The sequence below is a fragment of the Vicia villosa genome, linkage group LG1 (assembly GCF_029867415.1).
Source record: "Vicia villosa cultivar HV-30 ecotype Madison, WI linkage group LG1, Vvil1.0, whole genome shotgun sequence".
In the NCBI taxonomy this organism is placed as follows: domain Eukaryota; kingdom Viridiplantae; phylum Streptophyta; class Magnoliopsida; order Fabales; family Fabaceae; genus Vicia; species Vicia villosa.
Genome location: NC_081180.1, coordinates 139189811 through 139206876, shown reverse-complemented (window position 1 = coordinate 139206876; position 17066 = coordinate 139189811). Strand labels below are relative to the sequence as shown.

Genomic DNA, 17066 nt, shown 5'->3' with positions numbered 1-17066 from the left:
CGTCACTATCCAGGTTCGTGGCCAAATCCCCGCGGCATGCCCTGCCACTATTCAAACTCTTGCGCAAAGAGACCGCATTCGAATGGACGGAAGAGTGCGAACGTGCCCTCTCCCACCTCAAGCGGGCACTATCCAGCCCACCAGTTTTATCTAGGCCGGAAGCCGGAGAAATCTTATACCTCTATCTCGCCGTATCCACCGAAGCCGTCAGCACGACCTTGATATGAGAAACCCCGGAAGGCCAGAAACCCATTTACTTCACAAGCAAAGCATTCCAGGGTCCCGAGATCAGATTTCAACAGATCGAAAAGGTCGGAATCGCATTAATAACCGCAGCCCGAAGACTCAGACACTATTTCCTAGCACATACCATAGTCGTGCGAACCGAGCAACTCGTAAAACAATTGCTTGCACGCCCCGACATGGCCGGGAGAATGCTCCGGTGGTCGTTGGAACTTGCGGAGTTCGACATCAAATACGAAGGAAGAAAAGCCCTTAAAGCACAGGTCTTGGCAGATTTCGTAGCCGAAATGGCCTTCCCCGAAACAACAAACAACAACACCCGAAAATGGACCTTATACGTGGACGATACTTCAAGCTCAATCGGCAGCGGAGCAGGGATCATTCTTGAAAATGGAGAAGGAACCCTCATAGAGGTATCCATTTCACTATCATTCCCAACGTCCAACAACCAAGCAAAGTATGAGGCCCTGCTAGCCGGGTTGCGCCTCACAAACGACTTAGAAGCCGAAGACATTGAGGTGTTCACCGACTCTCAACTGGTCGGATCCCACATCTCGGGCGAATATCAGGTCAAAAGCGAAGCCCTCGCCGAATACTTGACCCTCGTAAAAGAAAGACTGGCCCGATTCAGAAGCACCAAAGTAAAACACATTCCAAGGGAACACAACGCTCGGGCAGACGTCCTATCAAAACTGGCGAGCACAAGAAAGAAGGGAGGTAACAAATCCGTAATCCAGGAGATATTGCCAAAACCCAGTACCGAAACCCCATCCTCAATATCACTCGTAAGCGCAATTAGGGACACAACCGGTTGGATGACGCCCGTATACAATTACCTAAATAGTGACATCCTGCCCACTGATCCAAAAGAGGCCTCCACCATCCAAAGGAGAGCCTGCTCGTACGTCTTAGTCGAAAATCGCCTCTACCGACGAGGATTTTCCATACCTCTCCTCAAATGTATAGACGATGGCAGAGTTCCCCACATACTCCAAGAGATACACGAAGGAATCAACTCCCAACATCTAGGAGGAAGATCACTCGCTCGGAAAGCCCTCCGAGCAGGCTACTATTGGCCGACGATGCAAGACGACGCCAAAGAATACGTGAAGAAATGTGACAAATGCCAACGTTTCGGGGACATGCAACTCGCACCCCCTAACGAACTCAAGTCCTTATCATCTCCCTGGCCGTTCACATGGTGGGGGATGGATCTCCTCGGTCCATTCGTGACCGGAAGCAATCAGAACAAGTACCTAATAGTTGCGGTCAACTATTTCACCAAGTGGATCGAGGCAGAGCCATTGGCCAAAATCACATCCTTGAACGTACTCCGCTTCTACAAAAGAAACATCCTCGCCCGGTTCGGGGTACTATTGTCTATCATCACCGACAACGGCACCCATTTCACAGACGGACGCTTCCAAGAGTTCGTCACGAAATTGGGAACGAAGCAACATTTCGCGTCGGTCGAACATCCACAAACGAACGGGTAAGCAGAGGCTGCTAACAGAGTAATCTTGAGGGGCCTCAAAAGAAGACTAGATGAGATAAAAAGGGGATGGATAGAAGAGCTGCAAAGCGTCCTGTGGGCCTATCGCACCACCCCACACTCCACCACCGGGGATACCCCCTTCCGACTGACGTACGAAACGGAGGCCGTGATCCCCGTCGAAATACATGTGCCCTCGAGACGCATCGAAGAGCCACTCGAGACAGAGGGCAACATCGAGGCAATCAGGGAAGAACTCGACCTGGTCGAGGAAATTCGCACCCGGGCCGCTCTACGTGAAGCTTCACTCAAGCAAAAAATTGCCCTAAGACATGACGCGAAGGTTACTAAACGGGAATTTAAAGTAGACAACTTAGTGCTAAAAAGAAGCCACAAAGATTCCAGAGAAGGCAAACTGGCCGTGAATTGGGAAGGCCCCTATCGCATCCGAGCAAAGACAGAAAACGGGGCCTACTACCTAGAGAATTTTCTAGGAGAAGAACTCGCTCGACCTTGGAACGCTGAAAAACTTAAACAATACTACAGTTAAAACCACAGGTGCGGCCTGGTACGCGCCGAGCACCTATAAATGTAACAAAGCGATAGAAGCCTGCTCTATTAATCGAACAGACTCTTTGTCCTTCGGGGGGGGGCCCGAATACCGAGCATCCCCGTCGTAATCATGTACCAAAAAGGTAGAACGCCCCGCTCGCGAGGGGAACATTCACGCCATGAGCCCCGGAGCTCAGCACAATGAAATCCGAGACTCACCCAATGCCAGGCACATGTCCCGGGCAATCGACCACAGTTCCACACACTGGGCGATCAGTAAATTATAAGTCGAGCAAATCTTCATAAAATGAAAAATAAACACACAAAAGAACAGCAACGGTATTTTTATTCATCGTTCATAAAAATTACAAAACAAACACTAATTGAATAGAAAACTCTTCACTCCTCCCGATTGGCAAATTCCTCTGAGTGAATATACTGATACCAATCTTCATCCCACTCGATCTCAGAACCATTAGCGTCAACCACGACTCTCACACCAGTCGCCCGAGCACGAGCATCTGAACTAAGAGAGCCATGAGAACGAGAAGCAGAACCGATCGAAGCCTGCTTCTTCTCCTTCACTTTTTCACTCCACGGGAACATGAGGTTGAGGATACCTTCTTCTTGTTAGCTCCACCCATCCCTGCGAGAAATGAAGAAAGAGAGGCCCATAAGACCTCCTTTTATATATGAAGAAGGGGAATAGCAACATCGGGAAGCAAACAAAGCCTTTAAAGAGAAAATACGTTGGGAACCAATGACACATTTCTCAAAAACGCATAACGCATGCGCACAAGTTCCAAAGAAAATAACATAAGCGTTAAAAACTAAGTACGTTAAATAAAAACGAGCAAAAAACCCGAAAATGTGCCCAACTACGGCCATCTAGGCCGAGCTGGTGAATGTGCGTACAAAATCAAAATGGGGGGCATACCCCCTAGAAAAACAACATTACAAAAATACGGGCGCGCAGGCCCCACACTTAGACACAAATAGAAAATCTTCAAACACCTTCCTCGACTTGGACCTCCTCAGCTTCCTGCGTCACGGGCTCCTCCCCAAAGGCCGGAGAAACAATCTGGTCACCCTCCACACGATGGTAAGGCCCGGTACCTTCGATCACCAATTCCACCCCCGGATTCTTCAATTTAAGCTGGGCCACAGTGGAGTGATAGGTATCCTCGGCAGCCGCCACACAGCCGCGCCCCAAGACTCTGATATATTGAATCAAGTCTGCCCGGGTTAAAAGAGCCCTCTCCTCTTCCGACTCATCCTCAGCAGGAGCCTGAGAACGGCGAAGAGAGGCCTCCCTAACCGAGGAAGACAGTATTGTTCCATACAGAGTCCTGGAGAGCAAGGTGTATTGGCCTTGCACGTCCACCAGAGCAGCCTCCCTTTCGTTCAGCCGAGCCTTCACCGCGTCCAGTTCCTCGCCCTATTCCTTCAGCAGCTGGTCCTTCTCCTCCAAGGCAGAGGCCTTTATCTTGACTTGTTCCTGAAGCAACCTCGCTGCTTCCGCGGACAAAGTTGTCGAGCGAGCATAGAGGGTAGCCATCTCCAGAAGCCGAACCATGACCGAAGCATCCTGCACAAGGAACCTTTGACGAACAGAGGGCTCCAAACCCTCACTATGCAGAGATTCAGCACGCGGAATAGTCAAGGAGGGTCCACCTTCGAAGAATCTGGGCTGAAGAAAGCACGAAGGGAGGGTGAAGATATCAGCAGCCTCTTCCTGAGTAAGATCCACTGCTTCGGTTATCTGGAGCTTGCGGCGGACCAAGGCGTCCGGATCGGGCTGTGGGCGAACAGTAGAAGGAAACACCGTAACTGGCCTCAAAGATTCGTGTTGATCAGAATTCCTCAGGGGGGAACCAGCAACACCAGCAGAAGAGGAGGAAGCACCCGAACCCGCAACCAGGGACCTTTGCACAGCTGCCAACCGAGGACCGGCACTTTTCTTAACAACTCCTTTCAACTTGTTGGCCTGCCTAAGCATCCGATCATGACGGGCACGATCCATTGACTCTGCAAAAAGAAAAAGAAACACGTGAGAAATCTGCCCTTCATAAAAACCACTAAGAAAGAAAGCTACTAAAACAACAGAGCCAAAATAAAAGACGGGACGAAAAAGAAGGAGCAGATACCCAAATAGGCAAACGCCCCCTCATCGGTTCCCTCGGCTAGAAGCTCCTTAATATTAATCACCCCCGGCTCCCTGGTCGGCTCCCTGTCCTCGCCAAGGATAGGTATCCCTGAGCGATCCACTTTGGCGACCACGGGAAGACCCTGCACTAGCCGCTGGAGAGCAGCATAATCCCCTCGAGCATCATCGTCCAAATCCGAAAGCCTAGTGATATATTGATCGGACCCATACCTGAAGTGGTCCCGCGACCAGAAAAACCTAAACTTATAACGACGAGAGGTGACATGCTCCCCAATGTCGTTGAGCACCGGACGACCATGGACGTCCAAAGTCGGCACGCGATCAAAGACACTTTCCCGAGCTTCCCGAGAGTGAGGACGAATGAGGAAGAAGCGAGGCTTATAAACCTTCAAAGAATCAGAATAAGACTTAAAAATTTTCTTGGATTTCTTTAAAGACACCCATCCATAACGACCATCCTTCACTGTACGCTGAACACAGAAGATATAAAAGAACAGAGGGATCGTCGCCCCTATCTTTAAATGCGTACAGACCAACTCAAAGGCCCGGATAAAAGCGATTGAGTTGGGGTGAAGCTGCCCGGGAGCCACCTCCAAATGGTTGAGCACCGCCACTTAAAACTCGGTGAAAGGCCCACGAAAACCCATATCCTGAAACACCACCTTATACATGGGAAATCAAATCCGGGGTGTACACATCACAAATGCGGTCATCCTCGGCCAGAATCAGAACCGACCACCCTTTTCCCACCTTGGTGAAAATATCAGAGTCATCCTCCACAAAATAACTCTCTATGTCCAGTGCCTCCTGATGCACCCAGGCCAACTGAGGCGCCTCTTGCCGGGCTGGAGGGGTAGAGGACGCTGAGTCCGACGCCATTGGACGAGTTTCATCGGTCATTTTCACCTGAAACACAGGAGAGAACAGTGAATTCAAAAATTAAATCAAATTCACCCTTCCACCATCGTCCTGAGTGAAAGGGCACTTCAACGGCCTATAGACCAGATGAACCACGTCCTTGCCCCCATCCCTAACCACAAATTCCGAGCTAGACAAAGTTCGCGAAAAGGGCAAAAACGCAGGACATCTAAACTATGACGCACACATACGAAGAGAAACACCAAAAGCATAATCAAACGACTATCGACGATACAGAAAGATGGAATCTAAAGATAAACTCAACAAGACGCAGTCGTGGACGGCGGAGAAACCTCCTTTCTCCGCCATACGCCACCGCATTTATCATCTATTTGCATCAAAGTCTTACTAAAAACCTAGACTAACCACATGCAATCTGTTCCAAACAACGATCGAAGCATAAAAATACAGAAAGTAAGGATTAAAGGATGACTTACAGGTACAATTTTGATGAAAAGTTGAAGAATCTGTAACAAACACCACTGCAAGAAAGAAAAGCCGGAGGAGGGAGAACGAAGTGACTAAATTTGAAAAGTTTGGAAAAATGAGGGGTTCTTCTATTTATAAGATACCTAAGACACCACACGCGCCGCACGTGCCATACTGTTCAGAGGAATGGCAATCATTAACCATATAGCCTAGGGAATAAATTAGCCATCATTTCGCATTAAATGCGACACGCCCCCCTATCAACTTTTTTGAAACGACACGCTTCCTTACTCCCGGTCTGACCCTTCTTCTCCCCAAAAACGCACGACCTACCTCCCTCGGATATCTTAGGCTCGGACCCCCGGATCAACTTCCTTTAAGTCGCCACTCCTCTGAACAGAAGCAACGACTTGGGGGGCTCCTGTTCTGGACAGGCCCAATCTAGTCAATTGGGCCATTCCCCCTTTGGCCCAATACGCGTCGGATCACATATGGCAATTTCCGCCCGACCAGACCGAGCATACTTACCAAGCAATCGACCACGAGGACCCCTCGTGCTCGGCAAACAACCAGTCCACACGTCTCCTAAATATCCGCCCCAGAAGGAGGAGTCTAATCCGCTCAAAAACATCATATAAATAGCCCTCTACATACAGAGGGCAAGGTAATCTTTTCTTACCCCAAAAACCCTATCACTTTGTTGTACCTTGTGGAATACATACTTACTTTGGCATCGGAGTGCCTTGCAGGTACAACCCTTTTTTCTCATATTCATCATCCCGAACTTCAAGCCTTCATTGTTGTTGGCCATCTGATCTGCTCGGTAAGATTAATTGTTGTGTATAAATAACAGTTATATCAAATCAATTATTAATTTGAGAATGTATTATTTCTTGTAGTGATTATAATGAATACTTTATTTTTATATTGTTCAAGATTTACATATTTAATGATCAAATATTCTTAGATGATAACTTATATGACATAGAGAGCGACGAAGAGTTACAACAGAAGTAGTTACTTATGATTAACCCTTTAGTTTGAAGTTTTAGTTATATTTGTTATAGTTTCCTTTGTTAAAAGAGATAACTTTAATCTTCAAAGTAACTTACTCCTAAACAATAATAATGTTATGATTAAGAGCAAAATGCATAATTTACATATTTTCAGTTATTTGTTAGAAAATTAACACGAGAATAAAGTAAGTGTAATATAGATGAAGATGTTGTGTTGAATGTAAAGACTAGGCAATATACGACTATAAATGACAATATTAAAGAGAGTATTGTGGTAACACCTATAATAAAAAAGATGGAGTATAATAGATTTAGATGGTTTGAACATCTGAAGTGTAGAACGCACATGCCTTAACTAACACTTTATTCATACAAAAAAAATAATAATAAAACAAGTGAACAAATAGCCTTATTCTAGTTGCATACTGATCTTACTAGGATAGACCATTATGCATGACTCATGGCTAGATTACACAAAAACTGATGAAACAAGCATAAAGAAAACATGGAAGAAAATACAACAAAACAAGCATAATAATACATAGAACTCTGCAATGCTAAAGACCCATGAAGCTTGCTAAACCTCGGCGATGGGGACATTCTTAGCGATGGGGGCATTCTTATCACGGGAACACTTGTAGGTAATAACCATTTCCATTATCTTGTTACAATGTGGACACCTGATAATGTCTGGGTTTTTTGGGCCAAAATTATAAATCTCAATGTTAGAGCAAATATGCTCCTTTGTATTAGCAACAACCTTTTGATGGTGATTTGTAAATGCGGTATTAAAGCCATCATTCACCACTGAATCCCTCCATGTTTTAATTTCATCAATTGTTTTGGAAATTGTAGTCTCATGACCAACAACACTCACATTATTGCCTTTGATTACAACTGCCCACCCAGTCTCATTCTTGTAAGAAAGCAACTTCTCAACCTGTAGTTTTACATCACTTGTTTCCTCGTGCATTTTGATGACAACCAAACTCTCTACCTTTTTCCAAAATTTGGTAACCATAGTTTTCTCTTGGCTCTCCAAGGAAAAAACCTCAATTGAAGTATTTGTTTCCTTAATAGTGGTTTCATACTCACTAATTTTTTCAGTCCATTTAGTATTTTTACCTCCATAAATGATGACAGACTTTTCCTCCTCCTTCATTTTTCAAAGGAAACATGAAATTTATTAGTCATATAAGATATATTTATACTATTTACTAGTACACATGGATAGTATAAAAAAAATACATACCCATTTAATATCTATTGTAATGTCAACCACCAGAGTATCAACAAAGTCCCACACTGATGTTGGCTTCATTGTATCTTGTTTGCATTTAGAGAAAGGGAAGCCTCTTATCCCCCAAACTTGAATCATATGATAAGCATTTTGATGTAGAATCTTTCCTTGTGGGCTCAACACAACAACCAGAGGCTTCTGCTTGAAATGCAATTCCTTCCTTATGTATTTGATGCCTGTTATAGGTTGAAAGTGATGCAATACCAAGGCATCTTGGACTTCCAATAATCAAATTTTTCAATCAGCTTATCATCCCATTTCTCCACAATGGGAACCCACAGAATCACGTGTTGGTTTCCTTTTTTCTTTATATATTCATGAATTAGAATCAACATTGATATGTCTTCTTGGTTGATTTCCAGGGTTGTAATCAACAAAAGGACATCCTTCTTCTTCAACACGTCAATTTCAACCTGTCGTTTAATTAAAAAACATATATCATCATTTCAACATATTCTAAATATATACTTATTAAGCAATTTATAAAGATATACTAACCAGCTTTTCTTCGGAACCATCATAGATGATGGGTCCTTTTGGAATGAATTTCCAGAAAAACAACACCTTAAGTACTTCGGTAATTTCCGTTGGGATTTGAAAGAGTCTGTTGAGTAACTTGTTATACTCAGCTTCACCTGATGGAATTTTAAAAAAATAATCCGTCAATACTAACATTTGGGGTTGACAAAACAAAAACATATAAATAATAACTAAAGTGTGGTGGAAAACTAATTATTACGAATCTGTATATCGCAATGGAACAGGTGCTTCTCCAAATTGTTGATTATTATGTTAATCGCTTGACCAGAATGAGATAAGTCCGACCTCTTTTCCCTGAAAATAAAATATTAATTACTAGTAGTAACCAGCTAAATTAATAATTATGTATGTATGTATGTACAAGCTAGGTTTCAATAATAATAATATTAATGCTTACGAATCAGTAGTGAGACATTCAATCTGTGTAACAATTGCAACAACGGTGTTGATAACCCAAAAGACACCAACTGGGATTTGTTCCAAAGCCGGTGCAAGAGCTGGCACTTCCCTGATGTCATGACATGAGTTGAGTCTTTTCAACTCAAGCATGATATCAACCAATTTCAAAGTTTTCTTGACCAGATTGTTGAGTTCCGAAATTGCAGTGATGTGTTTTTTGAGGGATTCAGGTTTTGTGAGTTGAGGCACTAGCTTGATTATGCCTAATGACTTTGCAAGTGGTTGTGCTGGAAGATATTGTGATAGCCAGAACTCTCCATATTCAATAGAAAAAGCAGAAAGAGTAAGCACTGCTTTTGAAATCCATGAATAGTTTGACAACTTGCTTAAGATTGCTAGTGTTGTTTCGTATGCTATTTCTGCACCTGGACCCTTGCATGCCATCTGCCACCATCATATTCATACAATACAATTAATTATACACTTCCATTCCATGTTAACTAATTATGATGAGTTCATATTGAAAATGAAATAGTATATAAAAAATAGAGACCTCCGAATTAATTTTCTTCAAAATACACAAGGGTGATTTGAAGCTAGCAGGGGTCATAATGTTGTTATCAAAAAATTGCTCCTCACTTGCTTGATTTCCCTGTAATTAATAATCAAACAATTATATATAATTACAACAAGTGCATATATTTATATAGGTATAATTGAAAATAAAAATTATGACACACATACATGCACAACGTTATCAACCACATTGGTTGAACACGTAAGGATGTTCCTAGCAATCTTGAACAGAGATTCAGCATCAAACTTTGTGTCACTATACACGTGAGTTGAACAAATCACCTCCAAAATATCATTCTCAGGCATGGTTGATGGGTTACGGGCAACAACAAGAGGCTTTTTATAGTTTATGACTGTCATTGCTAATGTAGTAGTATTACTATGGTTTTGATTGTGTTTTGTGTGGTTTCCTTAACCCCTATTTATAGCCTTCACATCGACAACGTTTTCTTTTTTAACTAAACTACTTGCATGCCGATACTAATATTTTATATTGACCTCTACATATATAATTCAGATGGATGCTTCAAGTCCTCTCTTAATAATTATTTTTTCAAATCTTACTATACGACTTCCCACTCCTAATAAACAACCAACAAATTTATATTATATATTTCTCACTTCTTTCATGAAATATTGCTTTACATCAGAGTTTTTTTTAGCATTTGTATGTGAAACTCAAAGTGAGGGCCCACACTTCAATTTTAGGTACTATTGATTTTAAATGTCATTTATCCCAATTGATAGCGCTTTTAAAAAAAATTCAAGAATTGAATCGGACCGTCGAACTGAATCGTAATTTAAAATAATCGAATTGTTATATTAGATTAGTGACTATGGGTAAACAGTTCTAGAACTGAGCTGTAACTAAAATCGAATCGAACAGAAACTAAATCCGAACCATATTATAACTGAAAGTAAACAATGCTTAAAACAAATTAAATTTTAAAAAAAAAATGGAAAACAGTTTAACGGTACGGTTTGGAAAAAATTGTCTTCTAACGGTTCGGTACGATTTGGATTTCGAAACGGTATACCAAACCAATAATTTTGGTTCAATTCGGTTCTTAATAAATAAAAACCGTTCGATTCAGTTCAAGTGAATTTTTACTATAATTTGATTTGGTTGGGTTTAATTGTCACTGTGCGAGATAAGGCATCTTTCATGCTTGGTATGTTGATGTGTTGTGTAGTTGTATCAGCTCTCTTTGCCTTGTGACACTAATATTTTCAATGTTTTTACCGTTAAAATGACAAATGGGAACATAATGACAAAGATTTTGGATAGGAAAGTTAGGTTCACCGATCTTGTAGTCATGGTCCAAATTGATGATGATGATGATGATGAGTTGAATAAATGACATGTTATCTCCGCGGGAGGGATTAGTTGCGAGAGGCAATAACATATGTAAGTGATTTTATTACACTACAAAAAATATGTTCTTCAGCGACGTGGAAGACACGTCGCAACACCTAAAATCACGTCACAATCAAAACATAGCGACGTGGATTCCTATGTCGCAGGAGCACGTGTGGCAAAGCAATAGCGACGTAGAAATCACGTCAGAACGTAGCGACATGATTCCAACGTCGCAAATAACTTACATGGAGAACATGTTCCTGCACACAGAGTAGTTGTGGCAGGCTTATAATTTGACTTTAGTAGCGACGTGGAAACCACGTCAGAATGTAGAGACGTTGGTTTCACGTCGCAACCTTTAATGTTTTTTTTTAAAATTAAATACAGACGCAGATAATTGTGTTTATATATAATAAATAAATAAATTAATATGATAATATTTAAATATAATAAAATTTATATAATAAAATTTTATAAAATAAATTCATATAATAAATTTTATATAATAAATTCAATTAAATAAAACTAAAAATTTAAAACTAATATTTTAATAAATTAAAATGTAAAATAAGTTGCATGAATATAAATTTAAAAACAAATGAAATACAAAATGTTTTTAGGAGGCATCATCATCATTCGGAAAATAATACCTTCACAAACATAACCATACTAAGAAATACACTTTTTTGACATCCCTATCATATAATATGGTATCATCGTTAATAACAACATATAATAATAATTTGATTGCTTTAAGAGAATTTCTCATTGCACTCATATATGGTGAAAAATACTCCTGAAATTTAAATTTTCAAAATGTCTTTTAGATATGCATATCTTTTTCTTTAACAGCTAGAGATATATTCAATAAGAGCACAAAAGTTCTCAAAAACCACAAACAAAGTTTACACGGTCCAGAGACCGGAACAAAAATTACACGCCAATTGCTATTTAGGACAGGTAAAAATTAGGATTTCTACTAAACTCATAAAAATTGCAATTGGGTTGCCTAATTTTCCCGACAAAAGACCACTTTCAAACTAAAACTTTCACGCTCCACACGATATCGGAAACATTCCACGTATATTTCCTAAAAACTATACAGTTTATAGTCGTCCACATAACCCAACAAGTAGCCGTCCAAGCCACTCCTTCTTTTCCTTTTCTAACCAAATTGTTACTCCCTTCGCCGCACCAGTGTAAAAAAGACTCTTTGAAATTTTATTTTTTATGAGCTTCCACTCCCATCCATTCAGCCACATCTCTCCAGACTAGTTCCGCGGCTGAGCACGACAGAAAGCTATGCAAGGCATATTCTTCGTTGTTGCCACAGAAAACACATGAAGAATTAGAGTAAGGCATAATACCTCTTTTTGTGAGCACTTGTCTCGTTGGGATTTTGTTTATGCATAATCTTCATCCAAACACTTTGATCTTTATGAGGACTGCTATCTTCCACACTTTTTTGAAAGCTATATCAAATCTTCCTTCCGGTCCAAACGGAACACGTACATTACACATGATAGTTGCGCATGATTTTACTGAATACACCTAATGTTTCTCCTCAAGCCACCGAACCTGGTCTTTGCTCTGCTGGATCGGATGTTGCTGCTCCAAGGCCTTATGTAATAGCTGCAAATCTAATGTTGTTTGCTGGCTGGGAATGTTGGCATCTAGATTTCCAAAGTCCGACCACAGCCACCGGCCGCCTCGCCAACCTCCCATAGCCGGTATAGATACCACCTGCAAAATAGAAGCTGAAAACAGGTTAGGGAAAGCCTCTCACAACGGTCCCTGGTGCGTCCAGGCAGTATGCTAAAACGATGTCTGATGCCCGTTGCCCACCTTCACCTTGCAATACGAAGGGAAATCCATCAACCTATCAATAGGCAGTAAGTCTGTCCACAAAGAAGAGCAATGAACAACACCCTTAGATTTTCCTTCTCCACATGTCACCCTTAAGTTTATGTCTCTGTATCTCGCCTTTAATAAGTCATGCCATAAGGATTCGGATTCCACCAATATTCTCCATTTCCATTTGTTTAATAAAGCCACGTTAAAGTCTTCGATTCTTCTAACTGCCAAACCTCCTTTTTCCTTTGGAAGACACACCTCATCCCATCTCGCCCAATGGATGCACCTCTTTCCTTCCGTTCCCCCCCCCCCCCATAAAAAATTGCTTTGAATTTTTCCCATCTCTTTCATCACCTTCTTTGGTGATTTGTAAAATCATAGGGTGAAGATTGTCGAACTTCCCAAGGCCGATTTTATAAGCTTTAGTCTCCCTCCTATGCTAAGAAACTTACTTTTCCATGAAGCCAATCGTTTTCTCATCTTCAGAATCAAAGGTTTCCACGTTTCCACTCTCTTCGGGTTGCTACCAACACCAATACCTAAAAACGTGAAAGCCTTTTCCTCCTTTCTACATGCTAAGAAATTAGTTGCCATATTCAAAAAATTATTGCTTATGTAAGTATAAGATAGCCCTAAGAGGGGGGGGTGTATTAGGTTTTCAAAAATTCAATTGGATTTATGAGAATACTTCTAACAATTTTTGGGTGAATGTATGAAGGTTTTTAAATGGTTCTTTTCTTTTCTTGGTAATAGTGATGAAAGGAATAAAATGCGGAAAAGTAAAGAACGCAAGGATATATACTGGTTCCCCTCACAATCCGAGAGTACTCCAGTCCCCTTTCCAACACGAAAGAGATTTCACTATAGTTAGAATTATTGTACAAGCCTATGCTTACTATCTAACCTATAGGGTGATCAAAGGTTCTTAACACCTTTAAGATCAAAACACAACACTTACTTCCAACAATCTTGGATAGTAAGGAGAAATAATATTTTTGAATGATACAAGAGTTTATGATGAAAGATGGAGAGCAATATCAATCTTAGATTGATCTTCTTCTTCAAGCAAAACAATTCTCAATGAGTATATAAGTGTTCACAATGTATGTATGAAACTTAGAATAAATTTTCAATGAAAATGAATGTAGAAAGTTTCCCAGAAAATTCTTGTTTGTAAACACTTGAAAATAATGAAATTTATGAGTATGGAATTGTTAATGAAGAAGGTGTTTTTGAATATGAAAGATGCAGAATTTATAGTGTGTAAAACACCCTTTGGAAAGATTGTATTTTCATGAAACAATGCAATGTTTATGTGAAAGAAAAATAATTTCGTTTGGGTTCAAACATGGCAAAAGAAAACACACTGGTTCAGTAGGAACCGGTTCCTGCTTGGGAGAACCCGGTTCCTGCTTAAAGTTACAAAAGGAAATTTGAAATTTAACACAGGGGAACCGGCTCCCAAAGGGGTAGAACCCGGTTCCTAGTACAAAATATCATAGGCGTGTTTTTTCCTGAAAGCTGGAACCCGGTTCCCAGCAGGGAGGAACCGGTTCCTGAAGGTTTTCCATAGATATTTGTTTTTGAATAAGGTTTCAACAAGGGTCTATTTTGGAATGAAACTTATGGCATTTTATGGCATGCATGTAAAGTAGATTGTGAACATTTATATATCAAAGTGAGAATTATTTATACCTTTGATACTTTAGCTTGATTCTTGTTAAATCTTCATAATTCTTCAAGACTTGAAATTGGTATGAATTTGCCAAATCTTTGATTTTCTTTTTGCTCATCCTTTATGAAGGTTGGTGTCAAAGTTATCTTCATCAAAACCAAGTTATTTATAATTTTGATTTGAGAAGCTTGCAAATACATTCTCCCCCTTTTTGATGATGACAACTAAGTCTTCAAAATCTTTTGAAATGTTGTTTTGTACTTGAATTTTGTTGAGCATTGCAAGACTCCCCCTAAATTCATGATTTCTTTTGAATGAATTTAGTTCATCATTTAGTTATGGTCTGCATTTGCTTTTTAAAACAAAACAACAACAAATATGCATATTCTTCTCCCCCTTTGTTATTACCAAAAAGGATGGGAAAAAAGATAGGTAAATATGAAAAGTGAAACAATATAGAAAATATGAAACATAACACAAATGGAATAACACAACAAACATAGATTAAATACGACAATAAGTACGTTACCATACGGAGTTAAAATGATTATCACATAACAAATTTTTAGCCTAAACATCACGAGGCATAAAAGAAACATTGTCTAGTTAAACATAAAAACATAAAAACATAAAGACATAAAAGCATAGAAATAAAACAACATCAATCACTTTTGTCCATGTTTCCTTGATCATCTTCACTTCCATCCCCGCTTCCATTTTCATCATCTTGGTCTTCCTCTTCTTCACTTGCATCCTGTTCTTTATCAAAGTGTGCCAAGATACGTCTTTGAGTTTTTTGGATCTCACGCATTTGCCTTCTCAAAAGACCATGTTCAAAATTGTTCTCTCGTTGGTTATTGTCGATGGAAGTTTGGAGTGAACAAAGTTTGTTAAACATCATTTCCACGGTATATCCACCTTCAGGAGGTTGAGGAACAAGGGGAACGGTTGGCTCAAAATCTACCTTATAATAAAATCTTCCTTCCCTATCCGTCACAATATTGGTATTTTTGAGCGCGGTTGTTGTAGAGATTGCACATTCCTGTTCGTCCATGTTTTTCTTTTGTTCCCTTTGAAGAAGAACACCGGCAGCCCTAAAAATGTGAGAAATAGCTCTAGCATACGGTAAACCACCCTTTAGAGAAGCCATGAGTTGCATGTGACGCATGATGGAGAGAGTCCAATTAACATCAATACCACGTGTCAAAGCAACCAATACCGTTAATTCAAACTCATTGATACGAGAGTGGTTAGAATTTTTTGGAAACAAAACATAAGCAATGATAAGATGTAACATCCTATCACTAACCGACAAGCTCGATCCAAACATGTTATATTTTGAGGCAAGTTGTTGGCGAACAGTAGCACTTTGTGTTGGTCTGCACATATTCACAAAAACATCTACCTTACTATAAGGTTGCCAATCTTCCGGAACATTACCATGAATGAGAACTAAACCTTCATAAGGGATTCCTAACAGCTTACCAAACTCCTCAACATCCAAACATATATCCTTTTTTGACACTTCAGATGTTAGAGTAAAATCACCAAAGTCATCAGTGACTATCTTAAGATTATGATAAAATTCTCTAACAAGATCCGGATAAAAATCACCATGGTCACTTACAAAATTAGCTATCCCAGCATTAGCTAGCCTAGCAGGAAAAATGAAACTGTGAGTAGGAAAGTCATGAAGTTTACCATATTTTGCCGGAAGGAGACTCCGATTACGGATGTTGAAAGTGAGTCTCCGACTCTTGACAGTTGGAGGAAGCTCTTGAGGGTCTTCACTTGTTTCTCCAATTTTGTTTTTCCCTTTTGCAGACCTTGTTGCTCTTGGTGCCATGGTTGATGAAGGGTTTTTTGAAAGTTAGGGTTTTGATTTGAGATTTTCGGATTTGGAGAGATGAGGAAGTTGCGAGTGAGAGAAGTGAAGGAAAGGAGGTTTATATGGAGGTTTGAGGTAGTGGGTAATAAAGTTTTGTTGGTAAAAGTGAGATAGAGGAGCTTTAATGGAGGTTTGACAATGGAGGTGGAAGGGTTTTTGGAGAAGATGAAGATGAGTGAATGTGTTGAATGAGAGTGAATGTGTGGTCTAAAAACCATAAAGACATTTTAAGTGTAATAAGTTTTAACAAATAAACAAAATAAAAGAAAATAAAATATAAAAAAAATGTTGAGTGCGTGGGAACCGGTTCCTCTCTACATGGAACCCGGTTCCTCTCTACATGGAACCCGGTTCCTGGATAGAGAAAAAACACGCTTTCTGGAAATTCCTATGGGGAACCGGTTCCTCCACAATGGGAACCGGGTTCCCAGAGAGAAAAAGGCCAAAAATATATTTTTATGAAAGAAAAACCATATATAACACACATTTATACAAAGATATTATACACAAACATAAATAATTCACTTTTGATACAAATAAATTTTTAGAGAAGTGTACCTTTGATTTATGGTAATGAAGAAAATAATTAAATATCACCTTCATCTAAAATTTCAAGCTCTCCTCGAATTTTGTAAAAAGATTCTTTTGGAAGAGGCT

At 40.2% G+C, this 17066-nt stretch overlaps 1 protein-coding gene and 1 pseudogene across 1 annotated transcript; one reads left to right on the top strand and one right to left on the bottom strand.

Moving 5' to 3' along the window:
- Positions 1–422: 422 nt before the first annotated feature.
- LOC131655637 (uncharacterized) lies at positions 423–1739 on the top strand. The gene has a single exon (XM_058925477.1). The coding sequence runs from the start codon at positions 423–425 to the stop codon at positions 1737–1739; it is 1317 nt and encodes a 438-aa protein (XP_058781460.1).
- A 5425-nt stretch (positions 1740–7164) lies between these two features.
- Positions 7165–10013, bottom strand: LOC131618069 (protein SIEVE ELEMENT OCCLUSION B-like; annotated as a pseudogene).
- Positions 10014–17066: the final 7053 nt, after the last annotated feature.

Excerpts from the sequence above, each read along its gene's own strand:
- LOC131655637 (XM_058925477.1), top strand. The coding sequence starts at position 423 with ATGGCCGGGAGAATGCTCCGGTGGTCGTTGGAACTTGCGGAGTTCGAC.